The 25038-nt window shown below is 35.0% G+C and overlaps 4 protein-coding genes across 4 annotated transcripts; 3 read left to right on the top strand and 1 right to left on the bottom strand.

The window, feature by feature from the left end:
- Positions 1 to 756: 756 nt before the first annotated feature.
- On the top strand, positions 757 to 3104 carry LOC130710442 (12-oxophytodienoate reductase 3-like). The gene is made up of 5 exons (XM_057559722.1): positions 757 to 914; positions 1117 to 1257; positions 1349 to 1479; positions 1984 to 2166; positions 2254 to 3104. The coding sequence occupies exons 1-5, from the start codon at positions 766 to 768 to the stop codon at positions 2877 to 2879; spliced, it is 1230 nt and encodes a 409-aa protein (XP_057415705.1). The 5' UTR covers positions 757 to 765; the 3' UTR covers positions 2880 to 3104.
- Positions 3105 to 6116: 3012 nt separating this feature from the next.
- LOC130716093 (12-oxophytodienoate reductase 3-like) lies at positions 6117 to 8601 on the top strand. The gene is made up of 6 exons (XM_057566286.1): positions 6117 to 6266; positions 6392 to 6504; positions 6629 to 6769; positions 7160 to 7290; positions 7481 to 7663; positions 7817 to 8601. The coding sequence occupies exons 2-6, from the start codon at positions 6422 to 6424 to the stop codon at positions 8476 to 8478; spliced, it is 1200 nt and encodes a 399-aa protein (XP_057422269.1). The 5' UTR covers positions 6117 to 6266; positions 6392 to 6421; the 3' UTR covers positions 8479 to 8601.
- A 250-nt stretch (positions 8602 to 8851) lies between these two features.
- On the bottom strand, positions 8852 to 14246 carry LOC130716092 (O-fucosyltransferase 35). The gene is made up of 9 exons (XM_057566285.1): positions 13575 to 14246; positions 12567 to 12716; positions 12385 to 12457; positions 12229 to 12299; positions 12055 to 12143; positions 11467 to 11599; positions 10936 to 11168; positions 9811 to 10287; positions 8852 to 9680 (listed from the first exon to the last, which is right to left on the bottom strand). The coding sequence occupies exons 1-9, from the start codon at positions 14052 to 14054 to the stop codon at positions 9482 to 9484; spliced, it is 1905 nt and encodes a 634-aa protein (XP_057422268.1). The 5' UTR covers positions 14055 to 14246; the 3' UTR covers positions 8852 to 9481.
- Positions 14247 to 18671: 4425 nt separating this feature from the next.
- On the top strand, positions 18672 to 25038 carry LOC130713269 (uncharacterized). The gene is made up of 7 exons (XM_057563051.1): positions 18672 to 18853; positions 21744 to 21918; positions 22351 to 22784; positions 23115 to 23276; positions 23913 to 23988; positions 24533 to 24688; positions 24796 to 25038. The coding sequence occupies exons 1-7, from the start codon at positions 18672 to 18674 to the stop codon at positions 24937 to 24939; spliced, it is 1329 nt and encodes a 442-aa protein (XP_057419034.1). The 3' UTR covers positions 24940 to 25038.

Raw genomic sequence — 25038 nt, 5'->3', positions numbered from 1 at the left:
TGCATTTTCCGAGGTATAAAAAAATGTAATAAGTGAAACAATATTTCCTTCTACAAAATGAGAGAGTTTTTATCGGCAAGGGAAACAAAGAAGGGAGTACCTTTTTTTTATCACAAGAAGGGTACTTTTTTTAAAAGCAATTGTATATATTAAACAGAAACAACATGGCTTTAAAAAAAAACATGGGCTATTTTTTTTGGGAAACATGCAGTCGTTTGTTTAAGGGATGACAAATATTGGAAAAAATACTTAGGACTTTTCAGCATTATTTTATCAACTTAGTAATAAAACATATTTTGTTTTTATTGTAGCAATGGAGAAAAATCCTGCAATTTCCCTAGCATTTGATGGCATCACCCATGACTCAAATATCAGTCAAAAGGCAAACAAATTCCGATTCTTTTTTCTTTTTGAGGTTCAAAATTCCAATTCTTTGGAAATGAGCAAAGCCAGAAGAAAATGGTGTGAAAAAAAGAAAAAATATGACAATTCACACGCACATCATGGCTGCTTAGAGAGAATACATGGAATCCTGAAAAAAAAAATTGAAAAAAAGAGGAGAGAATGTAACCAATGGTGTTGTTTCCTTATAGTCACCGACCAAAACCCAAGCCAGCCGTGTGTTTCCATACTACCGTCCAACCATGACCGATGACTTGCCTTTCTTTTGATTGTACCATGTTCTTATTTTGGTCAAATTTATGTATTTATTTTGACCACGACACACATGCACCATAGTATATATATAACTATGTCTACCCTTCAATGGTTATTGTATACCAGTTCCTCCTTCTTCTTCATAAGTTGCATTCTTTTACATTACATCTCACAATGGCAGAGATTTCCAACTTAGCACAAGGAGGCCTCACCCTCTTTGCTCCTTACAAGATGGCAAATTTCAACCTCTCTCATAGGTCACACTTCATCCCAAATTTTCTTATACCCCCATTTACCAATTTGATCAATTTTGTTTTCCATGCACGTTCAATATATGGCTTCTTCAGCGATTGCTGCTTTTATTTTGTTACATATTTTCTTAATTAGATTGGTTTACCCTACCAAAAGATCAAAATATAATTTTTGTCCATGAGTTTAATATGTGGGTGGTGTTTTCAGGGTGGTGCTGGCACCAATGACAAGATGCAGAGGATTGAACGGGATTCCAAACTCAGGGCTTGTTGAGTACTACGCTCAGAGATCAACTCCAGGTGGATTGCTCATCACTGAAGGAACCTTGATCTCTCCCACTGCTGCTGGGTATTCTATTTTCCCCTGTTTTCCTCTGTTTTCATATATAATTGACATAAATTTCATCCATCTAAATGAAAATTTACATTGTTTGATGCAGGTTTGCCAATGTTCCTGGAATATATTCAGAAGAGCAAGTTGAGGCATGGAGGAATGTAGTGGATGCAGTGCATGCTAAAGGAGCTATTATCTTTTGTCAATTGTGGCATGTTGGTCGTGCATCTCATGCAGGTAACATCCCCTCTTCCAAAACTTCAATTCTTGACAACACACAATTTCAAGTATCATTAGCAGGGTTTTAAATTGTGGTTGTGATTGTTGCTGCTTCGTGGAATTGTGAACAAATGCCGAGTGATGTGGTCGCAACTGTGATCGCAAAGGACTGCAATTTAAAACCCTAATCATGAGTATATATCTTCAGAGAAGTGCTAGCAACATATTTTTATAAGAAGTAAAAACAAGCTCCAATGCACTTTGTGATTGTTTTATTTTTTGAAAAAGTCAACACATTTCTCTAAGTCTTAAAAAATGTGATGACTTTTCAATAAATAAATCAATCACAATGAGTGTGTTGAAGTGTGTTCTTAAAAAAGTGTGTTGCGGAGATTTCTCCCATCCTTAACTAACTACATGTAAAACTCTATTTTGTTAATTTGCTTCATGTTTGTTTACATTTACTTGTTAGATTTTGCATAATTCATTGTCATTTGACAATTACTTGTGTTGGTGAAACAGTGTACCAGCCTGGTGGGTTTGCACCCATTTCCTCCACAAGCAAACCTTTATCATCAAGGTGGAAAATTCTCATGCCTGATGGGTCCCATGATGTTTACCCAGAGCCTCGTGCACTCAGCATTTCTGGGATTCAAGAAGTAGTGCAGGACTATAGGCAATCAGCAATCAATGCAATTCGAGCAGGTTGGATTTTAATTTCTTCATCATATAAACAAATTTGTAGTAATCTTTTATTGTATCATTGCTCACAAGGTGTTTTATGAAATTCAGGTTTTGATGGAATTGAGATTCATAGTGCACACGGGTATCTCATTGACCAATTCCTGAAGGATGGAATCAATGATCGAACAGATAAATATGGTGGATCACTTGAGAATCGGTTGAGGTTCTTAACTGAGGTGGTTCAAGCTGCTGTTTCTGGTATTGGAGCAGAAAGAGTTGCTGTGAGAATCTCACCAGCAATTGATCATCTTGATGCAACCGATTCTGACCCTCTTGGACTAGGCTTAGCAGTGGTTGAGAGACTCAACAATCTCCAGAAAGAGCTTGGCAGAAAACTCAGCTATCTTCATGTAACTCAACCTCGATTTTCAGCTTACGAACGAAAAGCACCAAGCGATGAAGAAGAAGAAGCTAATATGTTGCGGAAGCTGAGGAAAGCTTATGAGGGAACATTCATGAGCAGTGGTGGATACACTAGGGAGTTAGGAATGGAAGCTGTAGAACAAGGGGATGCTGATTTGGTTGCATATGGTCGTCTTTTCATCTCCAATCCAGACTTGGTGTTAAGGTTGAAGCTTAATGCACCTTTGAACAAATATGACAGGATGACTTTTTATACTAGTGATCCTGTCATAGGCTATACTGATTACCCTTTCCTCAAGGAAGAAAATTAGATTAAGGAGCCAAGTGCATACCTTTGATTTGTTATGTGTTTTTGGTCTTTTTGAAGTTTGGTAGTGTTACATGAGTGCAATTGGAGTCTCAAGGCTCATGTGAATGCTTTTATTGTGGAGATTTGTCTTAGATAATAATACCTGGACACAAATTGTTTGCCCTTTATATTCATCTATAATGTCTTCATGCTGCAGCAATGTTATTATTTTTTTATTGCTTTGTCACTTTCTGTGGAGTTTTTGTTATAATCTAACGTTTACCACTCCCTTGAGCAGTAAGCTATCTTTTTTCTTTTCCTTTTTGCCGGTAGGGGCTGGACTATTTTATAATGTTTTATCAATTCTGATCTTTTAACACTAAAACGAGCAACTTGATGTATTAGTTCATTGATAACCTTTTCACTACTACCAAAAAACAACAATCTCTTTTAAGCAACAAGTAATTTTGAGTTCTTTAAACAAATTACTACGGTGTATTTGTTTAGAGGTATTTTAAACGTTCACGAGAAAGTACACATAAATCGCATTTGTTATAAATTATGTAAAGATATTCTAAGTAATAATTTATTCCCAAGAAAGTTTAATAACACTATTTCTCACGTGTAATTTAACAATAAGGTTAAATACGTTTTTTTAAGTTCAACAAGCGAGATTTGACTTTTGTTCATAATAGAGTAAAGTTGCAAAAACATGCGTGCGCTTAGAGAAATACCTCATTTTTAGTCCTCAATGTGAGAATAAGCTCCGGTAACCTTGTCATGCGTCCGACAAGGTGATGTGGCATGCTAACATGGTGGGTGACGTATCAATTGAGAGATTAAAAATTTATTTAACCTATAAAATTGGATTTTCTCCTCCATTCAAAAATCACTAATTCCTAATTTCATAAAATACTCATATCACCAAGACAATCATCCAAAAGCTTGAAGGGTTGTCTCAATTGTCAGTCAGGACTCTCAATTTCGCTCTATGACCTATTTCTAATCCTAATTTCAAAACTCAGATTTCTATTTTTCTCTCTCTTTATCATCCCTCCTCTGACCCTAACAATCCTTCCCCATTCCCAACCCAACTTAGTAACCGCACCCCTCCATTTCTTCCCCTCCACCTTCGAGGGCCTACCGGAGAAGACACCAATGGTATGTTAGCGATTAGGGAGACCAACAAATGTTTACTTCAAGTATAATTGAGCTGCTACTATTGCAAGCAGGTTCGTTAAGCCCCGCTACTCAACTAGCCTTAGAGTGTCAAAGGATCTCTCTTAGGAGAGTTATGTACCAACTTGAGATTTTAAAGATCAAAGGAGGAGTCAAACTCACCCATTGGAAAGGTGAGACCGGTCAACTCAGGTTCTTCCACCAATTGTGATAATGTTGACAACAAGATTAATTTGAATAATCTAAAGTGGGATAAGGAAACCTAACCATTTATTTGAAAAATATAGGCTTAAATACTCTCGAGGTCCCTGAAATTGTATGGAATATGAAAATAAGTCCCTGAAATTTTTTTTTCCGATTTGGGATCCCTGGGATTTTTTTTTTAATCTAAAAGGGTCCCTACTCGTATTTCAGACTTATGTGGCTCAATTTTTACACAATCAGCATTTCCACGTGGTTTTTTATTTTCCATGTCAGATAATAATTAAATAATTATTTTAATTACAACTCAGGGACTTAATTACTCAATCCAATTTCCTTCTGGTTCTTCTTTCTCAGCAGGGAGTGAGAAAATCATCATCTTCTTCCTCCAGAACCCTAGCCACCAAACCTTCTTCCTCTTCCTCCCAGCCAACCCCCACCTCCTACCTCTTCTTTTCCCAGCCACAAACCTTCACATAAAGGAGATCTGCCGCACTTGAGGAGAAGAGGCAGAGCTTCCTCCTCTTCTTTTTCTTCTTCTTCTTCTTCTGGGTTTTGGGTTTTTCTTCTCGTTCTCTAGAAGCTTCTTCTTCTTTCCCAACCCCAGCAAACCCAAGGGACCCTAAATCGACCTGCTACTCCAAATACCTCTTTTTCTCTTCAAACCCAGCACCACCGATCTCTTTGAGGTGAATTCAGTTTCTGAGTTTTCAGATCTGAGAAAGAAAATCTGAGTTTTGAGTAATTGGGTGTTACCCAAGTGCACGCATCTGAGTCTGGTCTCGCTTTGTTTCAGTGCAGAGGAGGAGGGTTCCAGACCATTCATCCATCAACAATTCCACCACTGTTTTCCTTCTAGGTCGTTTCCCCACTGTAATTGCTTTGGAGCTTCCCCCATTACTTTTTTTTTTAGTATATGGGTTTTGGGGTTAAAGGATGAAAAGCCGTATTCATTTTCATTTTTCCGGTGATCAATTTGAAGTGTTTCTCAAAGTTTGAAGCTTCACATGTTACTCACATGTGCATTATATATAATTATGTTACAAATTGTGTTGCTTGAATTTGTTCCTCTAGTATTTTATTGATGGACAGAGCTAGCACAGATAAGTGAAGAAAGAGGTTGGAGTTGAGGTTTTGGGTATGTTTACAAGTGATGATGGTAGAAGAGTATGAATGAGAAGATGATAAAGAAATTTGATGAAGTCTTTGATGAAGATGAAGAAATGTATTTCTGGAAGTTTGATGAAGTTGAAGATGAAAAGTCTAATTTGTTTTAAAGTAGTTTAATTAGGATTTAAGAGATTTAATTAATAATTTAAAGATATAATAAGGAAAATTTTTAATTAATAATTTAGTATTATTTATTAATTACACACATGTAATAAATATATTAATTTAAAATTTCACCTAAGCATTATAAATAAAAAAGAAATCCACGTGGAAATGCTGATTGTGTAAAAATTGAGCCACATAAGCCTGAAACACGGGTAGGGACTCAATTTGATTAAAAAAATATATTTTCAGGGATCCCAAATCGGAAAAATATTTTTAAGGGACTTATTTTCATACGTCATACAATTTCAGGGACCTCAAGAGTATTTAAGCCAAAAATATAAGACTGTAATTTATTTCAACTTGTAAAGTAAATAGCCTAGGATTTGACATGAACCAAGACTCAAATAGAGGTAAATACCGATTCTAGGCAATGAACAAGTAAACAAGAATGAGTCCATTTAGCAACCAAAAATCATCTGTGACTGCTCTCCATTTCAATCCAATGTGATTTATTCTGAACACCGTCCAAACCAAGGTGTGATAATCTCAATTCTCAAGCACTGTTTGACTGACCCAAAAAGAAAAAAAAATCTAGTATAGCATTGACTCACGTGGTGTACTCAGTACTCACCCCACTAAGAAAATATTTATCACATGGAGAAAGCAAACAGCAAAAACAGAGAGTAGTGAGTGAGGTCACAGGACAGCCCACTAGCACTAGCAAACAAGCAGCACCATACAACATAATCGATAGGTACAGTATACTATACTATAGAATATAGATCTCTTCTCTTCAATAATTCTTCAATATTAAACACTACTTGTTCTTCTTCACTAAGTTGTTCTGCTCTGCTTGCTCGCTGTTACTACTTCTCATAGATTCTGGGAATTGAATACACCACGATCAAGATGGCAGAGGATTCGAATTCAGCTCAAGGAGGCATCACGCTATTTTCTCCTTACAAGATGCCAAACTTCAACCTCTCTCACAGGTGAACTCTCTCTTCACTTCCATCCTTCTCTGTCTTTTGTTTCTTTTCTACACCTTTGATCAGTTAACAAAAAAAATTAGTGATGAATTTGTGGGTGGTGATTTGATCTGAGTACTGACTGCAGGGTTGTGCTGGCGCCGATGACGAGATGCAGAGCTTTGAAGGGAGTTCCAAACGCGGCACTAGCAGAGTACTATGCTCAGAGATCAACTCCTGGTGGATTTCTCATCAGTGAAGGAACTCTGATCTCTCCTTCTGCTCCTGGGTACTCTACTTGTCTCTTCCTATTCTTCATCTTTTATATTTTTTTATTTTATTTTTATGATAGTTTATTTTATTGATTATAAAGCATAATAATTCTCCGATTTTCAAGGTGTGAAATGTGAATGTTTGTACGATTTAAAGGGTCAAACAAGGTGTCTATGGTCATTGACTTGCCACGTGGACTCCACTAGTATTTAGTGGGAATCTTTTCCGCTTTAAAAATCAAAATATGGAAAAATAATCAATAAAATAATTTAATTAATGGTTTACAATAATTATAAATAAAATCTAATGATGTTACTCAGCCATCCTAATTTTTCATATGAAATCTTGTAGTATTTTGGTGGGATGCAGAGCTAATATTATGTTAGTGGTGGTTTGATTGATGCAGGTTTCCCCATGTACCTGGAATATATTCAGAAGAACAAGTTGAGGCATGGAGGAATGTAGTGGATGCAGTGCATGCCAAAGGTGCCATTATCTTTTGTCAACTCTGGCATGTTGGCCGTGCATCTCATGCAGGTAACATTAATTCCCCTATATTTCAAACCTACCAATTCTTCTGAATTTTCTACATGCACAACTAAATGCATCATGATCTCACTTCATCCTTATCTAAAAACTTTGATTTGTTATCTTCCTTGAAGTTAGGGCCTAAGGCCTTCAATGATTTTGCTCTTCATTTTCATTGAGTCCATTCCTTGTGAACCAGTGTATCAGCCTGGTGGGGCTGCACCCATTTCCTCCACCAACAAACCAATCTCAGCCAGGTGGAGAATTCTCATGCCTGATGGATCCTATGGCGTATATCCAGAGCCTCAACCACTCACCACTTCTGAAATACCAGAAATAGTACAGCATTATAGGCAGTCAGCAATCAATGCAATTCGAGCAGGTTAGTTCATCTTTTCAGTTCTTGATTAAAAAAGATCTCTTGCTGTGGAATATGGATTTGATTAGAACATTAGATTGTGCTTCTTGATTGTTGAATGGAACTTAGTCCAAACTTGTTGATCAAGGCATGTGATGAAATTAATGTGTCATTCAGGTTTTGATGGAATCGAGATTCATGGTGCACACGGGTATCTCATTGATCAATTCTTGAAGGATGGGATCAATGATCGAACAGATGAATACGGCGGATCACTTGAGAATCGCTGCAGGTTCTTAATTCAGGTGGTTCAAGCTGTTGTTTCTGCTATTGGAGCAGAAAGGGTTGCTGTGAGAGTTTCACCAGCAATTGATCACCTTGATGCCATTGACTCTGACCCCCTTCGGTTAGGCTTAGCAGTGGTGGAGAGGCTCAACAATCTCCAGAAAAGGCTTGGCAGAAAACTCAGCTACCTTCATGTTACTCAACCTCGGTATACAGCTTATGGCCAAACCGAGTCAGGCAGACCTGGTAGTGAAGAAGAAGAAACTCAATTGATGCGGAACCTGAGAAAAGCGTATCAAGGAACATTCATGTGCAGTGGTGGATTCACTAGGAAGTTAGGAATGGAAGCAGTAGCTCAAGGTGATGCTGACTTGGTATCTTATGGTCGTCTTTTCATCTCCAATCCAGACTTGGTCTTAAGGTTCAAGCTTAATGCCCCTCTAACCAAGTATAACAGAAAAACTTTTTACACCCAGGATCCTGTTAAAGGCTACACAGATTACCCTTTCCTGAACAAAGGAGATATGAGTAAGGAGCCAAGGGCAAGCCTTTGATTGTAATGTTATTATCTCTTTTTGAATGTTGATTCTATGTAAAATTGGAGTCTCTGTTACATTAAGAGAATGCTTTCATTATGAAAATTCACCAGATATAATAACTCCTACTGCATGCCTTAATATTCTGTGTTTCAATTCCTTCCTTCCAAAATCTGAATGTCAGATACAAGAATTTGGAAGCAACTTCACTGATGCTATCTTTTTTCTATTTTCCTGCTTTTACAGAACATTGCCTAAATGACAAATCTCTATCTTGGTTTAGTATTTGTCTCTCCATCCTTGTGATGGATGCTCAATATTCATTTTAACAAGCAAAAACTTCACTATCCAGTAAGCAAAACGAACAAATGAAATTGCACTGCACATAACAGATTTCAACTTTTGATTTTTGCAAATTCCGTTGATTTAGCTGAAGTAATATAATCCGATCAGAAACCTGCTTAGTAAACAAGCTGTATCTGAAAAATAACTGACGAACATAAAGGATCATCCATTGTAAGTAACCTGCTTCCATCACTATGCAGCATTTGAAAATAAAATCTAGTTTTGATGCACCTAAAAAGGACAAATTCCTTTTCTTAGGAATAAGAATACAACTAATTCAGTCCCACCCCATTTTCTTGATATTATTACAAGTATTGGATAAAGCAAAATCTAGAAAGGAGCAAAAAATGAATGCTGAAAAAACGTATGGTTAGGGATGAGGTTTGCTTAGTAAGGTATGGTGTTTAATTTCTATTGCGTGTATTGACAGTGGTATACTTTGACCTACCCGTGCTTGATCCTTATTTTAAAAGTGCAGCTGGGTAGCTCAGTTTCTTACCCCCACCTTGGCCCCTTGTAATCTTTACTATCTTACTAGATAGCCAAGCTTTGGCACATTCACATTGCCATGTCCTTAAGAATGTAGTATTGAAACTCATCACACTATAGCCAAAACGCCTTCCTGATTGCGGCTCTCGTCATACCATCCTAAGAAAGATAACCTTCAGCCAAGTGTCTACTTCTTTCGTGTTTCACAAATACATCCTGGCAGAGGATTTGCATAAAAACTTTCCTCCAGCTTTGGAAATTCCCCTACTTCCCTTGGATATGGAGCGCCGATTCGGTCTTGGTGAAGCTTTTTTACCTTGGAGCTGAACTTTTTCCAGGAAATTTTTCCTTCATCCAAATGATCAACTAGTTTAACAAAATTCATCCTGCATCAGCCATTGAAATCAGCTATACTTAGAATGGACAAGAAACAAAGTTTCACATGAATAAAAAATGCATGTCAACATATCATCATGTTTGAAGTAATACAGAAGAAATAGGATACGGATATATTACTTGTCTGGATTGATGGTCTTCTTGAAGTTTTCAAAGCGCCTATGACCTTGTACAGCCTTCGCCATATTTCCATCATAAGTGTAAAGAAAAACATCACTCTTAAGGGCAACAACGTAGTCTATACCAGCCAACATGTTCTGATGACTCTTGAAAGGAATCAGCTCTTCTTCAGAAGACAAAGAGGAATGAGAGAAAATGTTGGGGAAATCATCCTCAAGGTATTTCATACTTCCTCTTCCATATGCTTCTCCAGCTACCAGATAAATCCTGGTATGTGATGGGAAACCTAGTGCTCTAAGCAATAGGGAAGTTTCCCTTGGAGTTAACGGACAACCTCCAAGCAATCTCCTTTCAGTCCCATTAATCTCTTTCTCCTTCCAGTGACCGACTTCATATCGCATCTGTCTTAATTCTTCATCTTCTTCTGCAGTCAAATTGTGACTGCAACCCGTAAATGCAAGCATATCCTTCTCATATCTATAACAACGAGGAGATCGAGTAAGTTATTTGATGCAACATATTTATTTGAAGTTCTTGAAAGGAATTGAAATATTTTCTATAGGTTGAGAACTTGAGAGCACCAAAGGAGTCCAAAACTTGGGACTCTTAGTCCATGGGACAACTTCATATGGAATATGATTCAACCTAACATTACTTAAACTATGAGTGCATATCTTGTGCAAAAATGTTAGGTGAAATAGAGAATGTTGACAGTTTAATCAAACAGCCAAAAAGCAGCAAAAGTACGGTAGGATCCAAATAGTTTTGACTTTCAATAAAAAAAAATTCAATATGTAGTTCAGGGCTTACATAGAGTCAGGCAGTTTCAAAACTTCTCATAATCAAATGAGGTGAACTTTCATGCCAGCTGGTCTTTCATGAAGAAACATGTCATTTTACTTTGAACTTTTATAAATTTACGCAAATTCAAGTGAGGCATCACTTTTAAAGGAAAAAAATATATTCAATATGCTCTTATAAGTGGATGATGATGTCCAACTACTCCCACTCCACCTTGTTTTTCTAGCTCAGATTAACTCAAGACACATCGACATGTATGCAATACAATAAAAAAGAAGAGAGAGAGATCCAGCCTTAATAATTGTATTGAAATAATGAACTCACCTCAAATGAAGGGCAAGGTAAGGATTTCCATTCTGCTGCATTCTAGATACCAATGTGTTTCCAAATTCTTCAATTGGAGCTGAATATTTCAGTGCTCTGTAATTTGCACGACATCTTAGCTTCTGGATGTAATTTGGAATGCCGTTGTTAGCAAGCCGGGAATCAGTATGAGTGAAATACATCACTTTGTGATAATTTAGGAGGGGAAGAACCTCAGTCTTGTAATAAGTAACCTGTAAATAAGCACTATGTATATTCAGCGATGATTATTTGAAACATTGTGATAAAGGGATGCAATGCAATCATATGAAGTTCATAAAATTTCAGCATTGACACAAAGCAACTCAATGAATATGACACACATAAGGCCATCATTAGATAGTGGTACTTTCAATTTCTTAAAAACTTAACTGGATACATGAAAGACCAGATGCAAAGATTACTAACTTCAACAATAATGCAGTAAATCAATTAATCAAATATATCCTTCCAGATTTGAAAAAGTAATTTTAGAAGACCAGTTATGCTGACCTTAGACCAAGATATTGGAGTTTTTGAGAAAGGCTCAATGCCTGCATAGGCAGGTGGTAATTTCTCAACTATGTGGATATCATCCTTCAGTGTATTAATAAAATGCTTCCAGTCAAACAAATCCTTGAAGCCACTGCAAATATATTCAAACAAAATTCATAGACCACAAAAAGCATTCAACGAGAGAATTATCGAGCTGGATGCCCATCACTTGATAGAAAAAAGGAAAGGACGTATATGAGACAGATTAGGAAAACCAGTTGGGTCTTTGTGGCATCTTCACACTTTCCGTTACACGAAGAGTTGTGATAATTGTCTAGAAAAAGGTTTTGATTGTAGGATCATTTATGGCATACTTGAATACTTCTAAAACACGTGTTGGAAAACCACAGCAGCAACAGATTAAACCAATAATCCAATGACATTTTATTTTTATTTCTTGCATGTATCTAATCATCTCTAGTTCTGTGCTACTCCATGTTTTGAACAATTACAGTGCTACAACTTTTATATCAACTCACATTTGCAAAGAGATCCAATCATCTAATCCCACAGTAGGAGCCTAGGAGGTTAAGAAAATAAACAAACCTCGCATCAGCCCAGTAGGAGGTATGATCAAGAGAAGGAAGAACAAATGTTGCCTTCATTATCTTAGCAACAGCAACCATATCACATATCTGCAATCAAAATATATTGAGACATTACATTCTGCTTGCTGCTTAACATTATATAATATGCCATCAGAAATCAACACAGCCAGACCCCAAATCTCATCTGATTCAGGCCACCGTTAGCATTTAAAAGAATGTAGCCATTGGTCTTTGCTTCTAGCTCTGCCAAAAAATGTAGAAAATGAGGGGATTTAGAATAAAACACTGCATAATGGTAGAAAGGAGTAAAAATAATAAAATTCCATACTTTTATGATTTCTTGGCAGATCTATGCATTGGGTGAAATTGTCACTGTTGGATTTAGACCAGATATCTGATTCCTGAACAAAAGGCAAACTTCAATGAATGAAAAGGCAAAGACATATTTATAAATAAGCCTATATTGAGAACAAACAGTCCACAAACTTGAGATATAGATTTGAGACTTACTTCAGTCATGGTAGTATGGCTGCCAACAACTCCTGTTTCTACCATCTTCAGAGTCCGTTCAACATCACCAGCTCCATCCTTATATGCATAAGGAAGGGAGTTTTGGTCCATTAGATTTAAGCTAGATATGCCAATGGAGTCAGGCAGTTCCTGATTAACAAGCAAAAATAATTTACCAAGTAAGATAAGAGATGCAACAACCATCCCACCCCCAACACGCGCCATAAAAGAAAGTAACGCAAGGAGCTGCGCAAATAGTGTCAATCAGATAATGAGCTCTATACTTCTTAATCAACCCCAACTCCCAAACATTGGGCACTTTCAAAGTCTGGTGAAATATGATCAGTTAACAGCAGGTTGTAAAAAATGAAAACCTAAAACTCTCAATTGCTTTTTTCAGCACATTGAACTAGGTATACTAATGCTATAGTTGCTATAGGATACACAGGATACAATATTCTGCACCATTTTAGAAATTGAAGCAATACCTGCATCGTCCCAAACAGCCCAATTTCCTCACATAAAAGCAGATAATTCCAACCAAAACACTCACAAAAAGACACAAATAAAAGGCACTGTTGTCCGCATTTAGAAGAATGTATTAGTACTAGCATGTTCAACTCACAAGTTAAAAGCTGAATAAGAAATTTTACATTTCTAAAGAGGCGAAATTCGACCTTTGTATGCATTAAGAACTAGAAGTTACATAATTTGCACCTGAAAGAGGAAAGTTTCTTAATCAGAATATCCAAATTCCAAAATCCAAAAACAGCAAACAGATGTCTAGATCAGATTGAACTAATCAAGGAACTAATACAAACTTCAAGCACCTAGATCCAACAAAAAGCAAAAACTTCCACTATAGGCAAAATGATATATACTAAGTACTAAATTTATCTCCTACCAAGATTAGATTATAAACATGAGTCTATCAAAAACTTGATCAATCAATCTTCAAGCATCATCAGAAAGCAGAATCAGCATCATCAATATGATGCTAAAGCTAACCTGATTATTGAATTGAGCTTTATCTAAAGCAGATCCAAGCCAGCCAGTAGCACAAATCTTAAGAACACCCATGAACAAGCACACCCCACAGAACACAAGAAACATCCAATGGCCAAGCTTCTTCTTCTCCCTTGACCCCAAGTCAACAACAATGGATTCAATCCGTTTCTTGAGCAAGCTCTTCACATGAACTCTCTGGGTCACATGATGGTGGTGATGACCGCCGTGCTTCCTCTCCAGCACCGGCTCCAACCCTTCCTCCGATCTGGGCGAGTTGATTTGAAGCTCAACTTCATTGTGGGTACTCAGAGAGTTGCTGTTGCTGCTATTGCCGCTGTTGTTACCGTTGTTGTTGTTGTTGTTACGCTTGAAGGAGTGTGCACGGCGAGTCATCGGACCTGAGAAACGCGGGCTGTTGACTCTCTGAGCAACGCCATCGGAAGTGTTGTGGTGGTGATTCGAATCAGAGAATGACGCCATTAGAGATGAATGCTTCAGAGATTGCTTCGGTGATGGTGGTTCTTCTTCATATTCTTGATGAATGTGATGGTGATAGTTTTAGAGATACAGTGTGGTGTTTGTTTTGACAAAAATGGTAGTGAAATTTTGTCTTCACTCTTGTTCAAGTAAAAAGTGATTGTGTGATAAATTTACTGTGATTCTTTAAAAACATTCTAAATGAGTCTGAGTTTTTAAAGGTGATGGATATAAATGGAGGAGGTTGGTGAAGTGTAATATTACAGCTAATATGTAGGATATCATGAAATTTCCATAAAAACTGCAGAATATTGTGGTGTGATGTAAATTTATAGCTCTTATGTAGCATCATGAAATTTCCATAAGAACTATATAAGGTATTATTAGATAAGGCTTTGTTACAATTCATTAGGGATTGCTGATCATGGTGCATCCCGCAAGCGATGATGACTCAGTTAAGGGTGGAAATATGCAGACGGCTCGTCAAAGACTTGATCTGGTTTGGTCGCGACTTTTTAAAAAAATATGATTAACTACAAAAATTCGGCTTAACCTATTAGGCTACATAATCATATTATTATTAATAATATAAATAAATATAGTGTATTATTTAAATTAATTTTTTAAAACATTTTTTTAAAAGGTAATTGTGTGTAGAAATGCTTATTAGCTCGTGACGTATTAGCTCGCTCGCCTATTAGCTTTTTTAAGATGTCATTTTTTGTTAAGTATACTTGGAAACAGATTAGTAAACCGAGTTTTTTTTTTTTTGAATTTAGTAGTAAACCAAGTTAAGTGGCCTAAAATGTCAGGTCAAACCTTAAAATTTAGCCTATAACTTGACACAAATTAGGCTTGGGCTACAAAATTAGAATACAGACCAAGTTTGGACCGTGCATAGCCTAACCTAACATATTTTCACTCCTATTTGTATTCTATAATGCACCTAGAAAAAACTTGGACCTCGGTTTGAGATTTGTCTCCTAAGTAAGTTGTTGATTTAATTTCTAATTCTCGTGAATGAAAAAAATTATTAATCATTCTCCTATCACTTAATGTACTGACTATAGAATAAGAGATTAGTCACACGGACAACTATGAAGATACGTTAGTTAAACAAAAAAATGTCTCATATCTTGTGACTTACTCCCTCCGTTCCTTATTAACTGTCCACTTTGAAGATGTTTTTTTGTTCCTATATATCTGTCCACTTAGAGTTTCAAGAGAGCATTAAATGATGTTTTTTCAAGAAATGCTCTTGCAAGAACAATAAATGAAGAAAGATAATATACATTTTAAAGGGTGAAATAGAAAATCAAATAATATTTTTATGAAAAGTAACAAAATTAATTGCACTCCTTAATATGTGTGTTTCTTCTCTTCCTGGACAGTTAAATAGGAACCGAGAGAGTATTAAAATTATTTATTTTTGAATATAATGTTTATCTCTTTAATTTGTTAACTTTTCATAATTTATTCATCAATTGGTTTCCTTAAAATAAAAATATATAATTAATAAAGTACTTAATAGTTAACAATATGTTAATTTTAAATCAATCAATAAAAAAATAAAAACTTTTGAGGCTAACAAGTAACAACCTTGTATATGCTCATGATTATTGATTAGAAACTAGGAGTAGTATCCATAATTGACCATTCAAAGGTATTTTTAATCTAAAATCATTGACACTACTGGTGGGTGAGGTGTGAATGATGAAGTATGCACACGGCACACGGCACACGCCGTCTCCAATGTGTGTTCAATCTGTGTGCAAATTAGCTGGATTTTTGTTAAGCTTTCACGCGCATATTATTGCATTTTCAGAAAGACAGAATAGCTTCACTGTTTTTTGAAGATTTTAGGGCACATGGAATCATGGACCTAACCCCAAATCACAGCACAATATTAGCCTGTATTTCATATGCAAATTTTGTGGTGATTTGACACGGTCAAAAATGTGTGTATGTATGTTGATTGTGTGTCGTTATTCGCTAATTACTAGCTAGGGTTCATCTTTACAATAATCATAGTATATACTAATTCATAGATTTTAAGTGGACGCATTAAAATTTGCATTACTATGTATATATCTTATAAAATTATAGCTTTCATTTTCACTAAACTCAATATGTGGGGGCAAAAGGCCAACTATAGTAGACATCGATGCTTTTTAAAGAGATTCATGGTCATAAAATATTCACATAATCCACCTTTTAAAACATATTTATAATACGAATGAGTTGTTGATTCAAGTGGTATAAATTTAATTCTCATAAAATAAAGTCATGGATTTAACTCTTGTATAGAAAAGAAATTTGTACTGAAAAGTTAATCTCATCATAATGTGAAGGTTAGCTCAAACAAGATTATCATGCAGTAAAACAAACATATGACTAATTGACTATACTCACCAAAGCTGCTCAATAAAAAATTACAGCTGGGGTCAAAATATTCTCCCCCAACACTTTTAATATAGTGAACATATTAAAACACCTTTCACATGGGATCAATAACAAGTGTCCTACCAAAGCCTTTTCCGGCCAAGCACTTGCGTACATCTAGTTACTTAAATTAATACTAATTCCTGATGTGTCCAAAAAAATGTAACATCAACTCCTTAAAAAACAATGATCGGCAGAAACTTAAACTATATCATATTAATATACAGTTGAAGGATAACAAATTAAATTACACATGCTTTTTGGACTTTGTTGCATGTGACTACCAATATTATATATGGTATGAGAGAATCTTACTGCCTCCAAACAATCAAATTAGAATTTGAGATACAACTTCACTAGAGATGCCGGGTTAAATATATTTTAATACAGTTCATTATGTTGAGTGGCATATATGAAGTTTATGCAGAATTGACTTTACAGGGATGAAGGGAGCTAAAACATCTACTACATACTATACTATGATATGAAGTCTCCGAGGGTTAGCTTAAATGGTAAGAGCTATGAGACATAAAGGTTGGGGAGGGGAAGACCCAGGATTCGAATTCTGTAAGGGAAATGTAAAGAAATTTTCTAACTTACTAACAACTAACCATTAACATTTAGCTATTAAAAAAACGTACTTTGATATGAACAAAAAAAAAAAGGTTGCTGTTTTAAGAAGGGTCAAAAGAGAAATATGAAATTTTATGGAGACATCCCATAACATTGCACAAAGGGTATATTACTCTCTATCTTGCCTATCAAAAAAAAACTCTCTATCTTCTTGTGTATGTGAATGACATCATTCTTACTGGTAGTGATCTCTCTTCTAACTCAGTTTATTGCTCGTCTTAATGCTGAGTTTGCCATTTATATTTAGGTAAGCATGACTACTTCCTTGGCCTTAAGATCACTTATACGGTTGATGACTTGCTCTTAGTACAAGTCGATTGTGCTCATGATTTGCTTTCCCCGTGCTATGATACTTGAGACCAGTCATGTTTCGACACCCTTGATTGCCGGTTCTCATCTTATCACTTCCGGTGATGCTTACTCAGATCCTACGCACTACCATCGCTCTTTGGTTGGAGCCTTGCAATACTTGACTATTTCTCGTCCTAATTTGTCATATGTTGCTAACACGGTTAGTCAGTTCCTTCAGGCCCTGACTGTGGATCATTTTCAGGCTGTCAAACGAATTACTCGTTATATATGTGGCATGCAACACTTCGGTCTTACGTTTCGTCGTGCATCTTCCCCCATTATTCTTGGTTATAGTGATGTTGCTCATTCTAGTTGTGAATCTGATTACCGGGCTATGGCTAATACTGCTTATGAGCTAGTTTGGTTGCTTAATCTTCTTCATGAGCTTCGTGTTCAGTTATTACCGACTCTTCTTCTTCTTAGTCACAACCAGAGTGCTTTGTTTACGACTCTGAATCTTGTTGCTCATAAGCATGTCAAACACATTGACTTGAATTGCCACTTCGTTCGTGTGTTGGTTTCCTCTGGTCGATTAGTTGTTCGTCGTGTGCCTACTTCTCTCCATCTTACTGATATTTTCACTAAAGTGTTGCCTCGTCTGTTGATTTACATTTTTAGATCTAAGCTTTGAGTCGATCTTAATCTAACGTTAAGTTTGACGGAGCGTGTTACAGATAAATAGGCATAATATTCTACAAGGTATTTCTTTATTATTATTTGATATATTTTGTAATATGCCTCAGAATATTCCTTAGCATATTCTGTACTTTTCTTATTATAAATAACATTGCCTACCTCACATACAATTTGTAGTGAGAGTTATCCAATCTTACACCCAACTTGAACTTGAAATCCTTACACAAAAGCTCTTCCTTGAACCTTTCATACCTAATCTTGGTTCCACAATATTCTTCACCAATAGAGGGATAACTTACTAGCTTATCATTGTTATACTCCTCCACCATGATATGTTGGGTTGCAGCTTCGGGTGCAAATTCTACATCAACATGTTGGATCCTTTCACCCTCTTGAGTCTGAGTATACAGTTCCATTGTGCCCTCATGTTCCTCATTGTAGGCAATTTCATCATTCTTCCTAGCATACCTTTACCCTCATAACTTTTGTTTCATTCTCCTCTTCAAACTTATCATCAGGTAAGTCTCTGCACCTCTCATCTCACTGTCATAAAAATCAATGTCATATTTCACTATCATTCACATCACTGTCATCACTTTCACTTTCATTAGTGTCACTCCTATCAATTTGAACTCCCTTTCCTTTATTAACTTTGTTCCATTTCCTTCAGTGATGTCAATTGTTCCTTCCTTTTCCTTCGTGTTTTTCAATGGTGTCAAATGTTTTTGGTGTTTGCTGTGGTACCTTAAACCAAATCAAGGTACGGTACCTAAAATGATGTACGTGTACAAATGACATACATGTTTTGATTGAATCATACATACTCTTTTTTTTTTGATACATCGGAAGTGAATCATACATACTCTAAATGATGTGTACCAAGAAAAAAAACATGCTCTAAATTTTAAATGTTAAATATTTTTATCATTATTTGCAAAGTAATTCTCCAGACAGTCCTCAACCTTTCTTCTTCCTTGCATTGCAAAAAATTTGTTTCGAAACAGAGGTGTCGGGCACCATCGTTCACCGGTCACGATCTTCAGATGTCGCCCTCTCTATCATCAATAAACCTTGACGGATAAAACAATATTTCACATAACAAAAATCTACTAAATCACTCATTGCGGGTATCGTACCCAAAATAATTTTTGGGTACACATAATTCACCAATGTTTTTTCTTCCCGTCCGTGTTAAAAGTATGTAAAATTTAGGTACAGTTTAGTTTTCTTATAATTAAATGTGTTTAATGATTTTTTTAACTGAAATGTAAGGTAATCAATATCGAAATTAATATTTTCTATATAAATCATTACAAGTCAGACTTATCAATATGATAATTTAATATTTTTAATGTATATAAATTATATATTATTCTTTTCAAAAAAAAATATATTATTCTCAGTAACTATTTATTTATTTCTTTTAAAAAAAAACTTTTTTTTTTAAATTCTCAGTAACTATTTATTAAGAAACCATTAAATATGGTTTCAAAATAACCATTAAATGTATTTAATACTTTTGACTTAATTAATATTATTATTATTATTAATTATATTTAACAATATAAATATTAAATACCAAGAATATATAAAGTTCAAGTTTTTAACTTGAAATTTAGGAGTGTAATTAATTAAGTCAAAAGAATAATATATATAAATATATTAGTTATATATATATATTTAAATTAGATAATAATGATAATATTTATTATTGGGTGGGGTAGAGTACCATTATCTATATATATTAAAAATTAATATTATCACATATATATATATATATTAATTAAACAATTAAATTAATTGTATTTAAAATCTTGAGTGGAATAATAACTAGTTGTGTGTCAATAAATAACATAAATGATTTACTTATTTTAAAATTATTTATTAACAAATATCAATATTTGTAAATATTTAAAAAGTTAATAATACTAAAATTATAATATTTTTTGGTTTCCCAAAATATTTTCACAGGACCACAGCCAATGCCCAATAGCCATTAAACCTGTCCATCAAGACTGGTAGATCACATTAATATTTTTACTATTAATATTTATAAGTATATATTTATTTTTATTAATAATTTATAATAAACTTTTTGTACAATCAGTTTTAATTAAGTAAATGTGAATTAGGAAATATTTCCATTGATAAATATAGTGCTTAATTAGTTAACATTTAATGAGTAATTTAAATAAAAATTAATGAAAATAATAAAATATTTATAATATATATATTAATTTGCTAAAATTACTATAATTATAAAATGAATGGTAGTAAATGTAGAAATTAACATTTCAGTCAAAATAAATTTAATGTAATTATTTTTGTCAACTCATAGTTAATATCACTTTTGCAAGATAATATTCTCCCAGTAAGAAACATGATAGTGCATGAAACAACCACTCATTATTTTAACCAATAAACATGATAAGAACAAATTTGTATTGAATTTCATTAATTAAAATTAATTTTTATTTTATAAAATAATTAATTAATTTTAATTTTAATAAATACTTGAATCTTATATTAAATGAAAGTTACAAATGTTTTTAAAAACATTTAATGTGCAATAGTTATAACACTTTTTACCTATTAAATCCTTTAAATAAGAGTTTAAAATACTCAATCCGTTCCTAAATAACTCACATTATTTCTAACTAAATTTTATTCCTAATTATCTGTCACTTTATAAAGTTCAAGAGAGCATTAATTATACTTTACCAACTGTACCCTTCATTTATTGGTGGTAGGAAAATTGAAAAGTTAGAATTAATAAGTGAGATAAAGGGTATAGTAGGAAGTTAGATTGTAATTTTAATAAAACAACAACATTAATTGTTATTTCTTAATACTTGTGCAACAACCTTAAAGTGTCAGTTATATAGGTACGGAGGGAGTACATTTGTATTTCAACTTATCCAACTTACTCATGAATTTTGAAGTCTTTTCTCTCTATCTCCGTTCCTATGTAACTGTCCATTTTGAGTGGAGACACACATATTAAGAGTGTGATTAATTTTGGTGGTTTTTAGAAAAAGTGAGAGTTATTTTTCTATTTTACCCTTTAAAGTATGTGCTATCTCTCATCATTTATTGTACTGACAAGGACATTTGTTGTAAAAACATCATTTAATGCTCTTTTGAAATGTTAAGTGGACAGTTAAATAGGAACAAATTTTTTTTTTCCAAAGCGGACAGTTAAATAGTAACGAGAGAGTATTTATTATTTAATTACATATTTAATTTTAAAAAAATAATGAGGCGGGAAAAATGATGAGAGCAGGGCATTGTACTAAGTGCAGACAAGAAGTTTCCATTCTCTCACAAAATCCAAACATTCCCAATAACTAAATAACCTTCTCTCCGGGTATGATCCAGTGTAGTTGCTACCACCAGTAGCTACCGTACACCACCCAAAAACCTTTATATACCCCCGCACACTCTCTTCTTCTCCTCTTCTGCTCTTCACCGGAAAACAGAGCAGAGCCACAATGGACCTAAATCAAAACCCAGAACCACCACCTCCTCCGCCGTCTCCGCCGCCGGACACTAATTCCCCAGACCGCCACAACGCTGCTGAATTCGTCGAATATCTTACCCCTGACACCGCCGTTGAAAAAATTGCCTTAGCTCTCATGGAACTCAAGAATGCCAATTGCTGAGTGACTCCAGAAGAATTAACAGCAGATTCTTGGAGCTTCTTGTTAGGGGGTCTCCCTCGGAGATTCGCATTCGAGATTGCTCGTGGTTGTCAGAGGAGGAATTCACAAAATGTTTTCAATCTTGTGACCTTGGCCATTTGGAGGTGTGTGACTGTGTTTTGTTCTTTCAATTATTTGATAGCTGCTGCCTGCTGCTGGTGTTTCTTGTCATTTTGGTTCAATTGGATTTCTACCATTTATCCTTATTCATTTTTTTATTGCATGGATCAGTGGACTTTTTTTGTGTTGAATGTTGAATGTTGAATTTCTTGTAGCATCTGAATTTCATGTTGCTTTTTTTCCATTTACATTATGTTTGCAATGTGAGCAAGTTTGACATGGATGTAGAACCAAAAGGAAAGTGAGAATAGGGGTGGGGTTTCTGTTAATTACTAGTTGTTTTTTGTTGCCTTGGAAAAGATCAATTTGTGTGCTTTGTTTGCTTTTTGAATACTTGCTTAGAAGCTTCTTTCCACGTTTTAGTTTTAAAATACTTCACAATCTGAATTCAGGTTATACATTTGCTTGTGGAATAGGTGCTACAACTTGACCAGTGTGGACGATGTATATCTGATTATGCATTACCTGCTACTCTGGCAAAATCACCAAGGTGTCTGCCTAGATTAATTAGTCTATCCTTCAGTGGTGCATGCCGTCATACAGATAGAGGATTGCGTCAACTAGTTTCCTCTGCTCCTGCACTTAGATCCATAAATCTAAGCAAATGCGCCCTTCTCACACCTGCCAGTCTTAATATTTTGGCTGATTCATTAGGGTCACTTCTAAAAGAGTTGTATCTTGAGAACTTCCAACTCACTGATCCAGAACAAATTTTGCCAGCATTGAAGAAACTTAAGCAGTTAGAAGTGTTATCACTGGCTGGCATTCAAGAAGTGAGTGATCAATTTATCAAAGATTACATCATTGCACAGGGTCACAACATGAAGGAGCTTGTGTTAAAGGACTGTATGTAAGTACTATTTAACCAGTCTGATTCTTGCCTTGTATCTGCTTTAGAGGTGATGCTTCCACTTGAAGTATTTTTTTCGGAGATTTCCTATTAAGGATGCCTCAGTGAAGAACTTTCCAATCAGGGGAAAAATCAACCGAAGGTGATATTGATGGTTAATACAATTAGAGTTTTGTTGACTGATAATCACTCTTTGAGCATGGATTAACCTTTGGTTCTAACTTTGGTCAATTCATCCGTACTTGGAATTATGTTTGCTAGGACACAATTATTTTCCCTACTAAATTATTTTTAAATTTAGCTTATTGATTCATATTTCTCAATGAACAGAAATTTGACTAATGCCTCAGTGCAAGCCATTGCTGAACAATGCCCCGGGTTGCAGGCACTTGATCTTACGAACTTGTGCAAGTTGACAGATTTATCTATAGAATATCTTACAAATAGTTGTCAAGAACTGCGTACATTGAAGCTAGGCCGCAATCCATTCAGGTGTTTTCTTGTTTTCTGTTACTTTCTCTCTGTTACTTTGTACTGCATATATTGCTTTTGCTAGATGCTTGTCTTCAATTACTCTGCTCTTTGCAAGAGACGATGACATGTTACTCTGCTCTTTGCAAGAGATGATGACATATTTATGGGAGTTTCTAGGTTTTTTAACAGGATGGTTATAATACTTGCTTCTGTGATAATATATATTCACTGTATGAGGGTTTATGATTATTTGTAAATCCTCCTTGAGCTGTTTTCTGATGGCTTCAAAGTTCCAATTATATTTCTGTTCTCCATCTTCCTTAAGATCCATCAGATTCTGTACTGTAACCCTAACTAGAGATAGGGGACATTCCGCATAACTTACTGGTGTTATTAGTTGTGCGGAATGGTATTGATTTTCTAGCATTTGGATTGTGTGGAGTAATTTTCTTTTTCTTTTTCATATGGATCTGATTGGGCTTCCTTTCTTCAAGTCTTGGGCTGCAAGTGCAAACTATCAAATAGAACATCTTTCCATTTATCTTATTACCTAGTACATTTATGCATATATTCATTCATATGTCCTTGGATGGTGTTTCAGAGAAGTATTCTGAATTCTAATTGATTAACCAATTAACTTTTTCTCCATTACAGCGACGAAGCAATTGCTTCATTTTTGGAGATCATTGGAGGGTCTTTGGAAGAACTTTCACTCAATAACATTAAGAAGGTACATCACTACATTGTTGTAGTTATACTGTCTTGCTGACCTCAACTGACACACAATTTGTGGCTGTAAATGGTAACTGCAGACACATTTCAAAGTGTAAAAACATGGACAAGCTGGAAAGGCTTTTCTGTGTTTGTAAAAGGACTAAAGCAATATGTTTTTCAACTTAGCCTTAAAAAATATTATGTGCTCAGAGCCTCAAAGGTCAACTGCTTCTCTAATAATACCTATTCTCTGCTTGGTCATAATTTACTCAAGCAGAAACTTCTGCATGTCCTGTATCCTGCAATCTATTTTCATTATTATCTAAAAACCGAATTCATAGTTGACATGTATGTAAATGTGTGTTAGGGGATGCTAGTATGTTTTTTGTATAGTTCTTCTATGGAATTTCATGAAACAAAGCTCTGAACTGACCCTAAATTATAAACCTTTAACTGTTGTTAATCGTTTTTTCTGCTATCTGTCTTTTACTTGGAGTTTTTAGGCATTTAGCTGTAGTGCCTAGCTAAATCTTATTTATATTTCATTTGGTTCAATGCAGGTTGGCCAACACACAGCCGTATCACTTGCATGGCATGCCAGAAATTTGCATACTCTAGATCTTTCATGGTGTCGAAATGTGAGTGATGAAGAGTTAGGTTTAATAGTAGACAGCTGCTTCTCGCTCAAGTTACTTAAACTTTTTGGATGCTCACAGGTATTTCATTTAACCCACTTGAAAGGCATTTCTGGTGATGAATTTTTTGTGGTCATAGAAAAATATATAAAAACGTCAAAGATTTTAAATGTTACCTATTTTTGTAGGTAACAAGCATTTTTCTGAATGGGTACTCAAACCCAAAGATCCAAATCATTGGGGTGAAGCTTACTCTTTTATTCCAACATATCGAAGTGCTTGAACGTCCTCAAGGTGCTTTGCGTTATTCATCAGTCTCATTCAATGATTGAAAACAGAATCAGAAATGAAATATATAGATGGGGACAATTGGCATAACTAGTGATATTTCTACCAGTGACATAGTGTTTTTTGATTTAGTCTAATTGTAA

The sequence above is a fragment of the Lotus japonicus genome, chromosome 4 (genome assembly GCF_012489685.1).
Source record: "Lotus japonicus ecotype B-129 chromosome 4, LjGifu_v1.2".
NCBI lineage: Eukaryota > Viridiplantae > Streptophyta > Magnoliopsida > Fabales > Fabaceae > Lotus > Lotus japonicus.
The sequence above is the reverse complement of the archived record's forward strand: the minus strand, read 5'-3'. Positions and strand labels throughout refer to the sequence as shown.

Excerpts from the sequence above, each read along its gene's own strand:
- LOC130710442 (XM_057559722.1), top strand. The coding sequence starts at position 766 with ATGGTTATTGTATACCAGTTCCTCCTTCTTCTTCATAAGTTGCATTCT. Across the intron at positions 1,258-1,348 it reads ATCTCTCCCACTGCTGCTGG|GTTTGCCAATGTTCCTGGAA; the intron begins GTATTCTATTTT and ends TGTTTGATGCAG. Across the intron at positions 1,480-1,983 it reads TGGTCGTGCATCTCATGCAG|TGTACCAGCCTGGTGGGTTT; the intron begins GTAACATCCCCT and ends TTGGTGAAACAG.
- LOC130716093 (XM_057566286.1), top strand. The coding sequence starts at position 6,422 with ATGGCAGAGGATTCGAATTCAGCTCAAGGAGGCATCACGCTATTTTCT. Across the intron at positions 6,505-6,628 it reads AACTTCAACCTCTCTCACAG|GGTTGTGCTGGCGCCGATGA; the intron begins GTGAACTCTCTC and ends TACTGACTGCAG. Across the intron at positions 7,291-7,480 it reads TGGCCGTGCATCTCATGCAG|TGTATCAGCCTGGTGGGGCT; the intron begins GTAACATTAATT and ends CTTGTGAACCAG.
- LOC130713269 (XM_057563051.1), top strand. The coding sequence starts at position 18,672 with ATGTCATATTTCACTATCATTCACATCACTGTCATCACTTTCACTTTC. Across the intron at positions 21,919-22,350 it reads GTGACCTTGGCCATTTGGAG|GTGCTACAACTTGACCAGTG; the intron begins GTGTGTGACTGT and ends CTTGTGGAATAG. Across the intron at positions 22,785-23,114 it reads CTTGTGTTAAAGGACTGTAT|AAATTTGACTAATGCCTCAG; the intron begins GTAAGTACTATT and ends CTCAATGAACAG.
- LOC130716092 (XM_057566285.1), bottom strand. The coding sequence starts at position 14,054 with ATGGCGTCATTCTCTGATTCGAATCACCACCACAACACTTCCGATGGC. Across the intron at positions 12,144-12,228 it reads TGAATCAGATGAGATTTGGG|ATATGTGATATGGTTGCTGT; the intron begins GTCTGGCTGTGT and ends TTTTGATTGCAG. Across the intron at positions 11,600-12,054 it reads TCCTACTGGGCTGATGCGAG|TGGCTTCAAGGATTTGTTTG; the intron begins GTTTGTTTATTT and ends ATATATTTGCAG.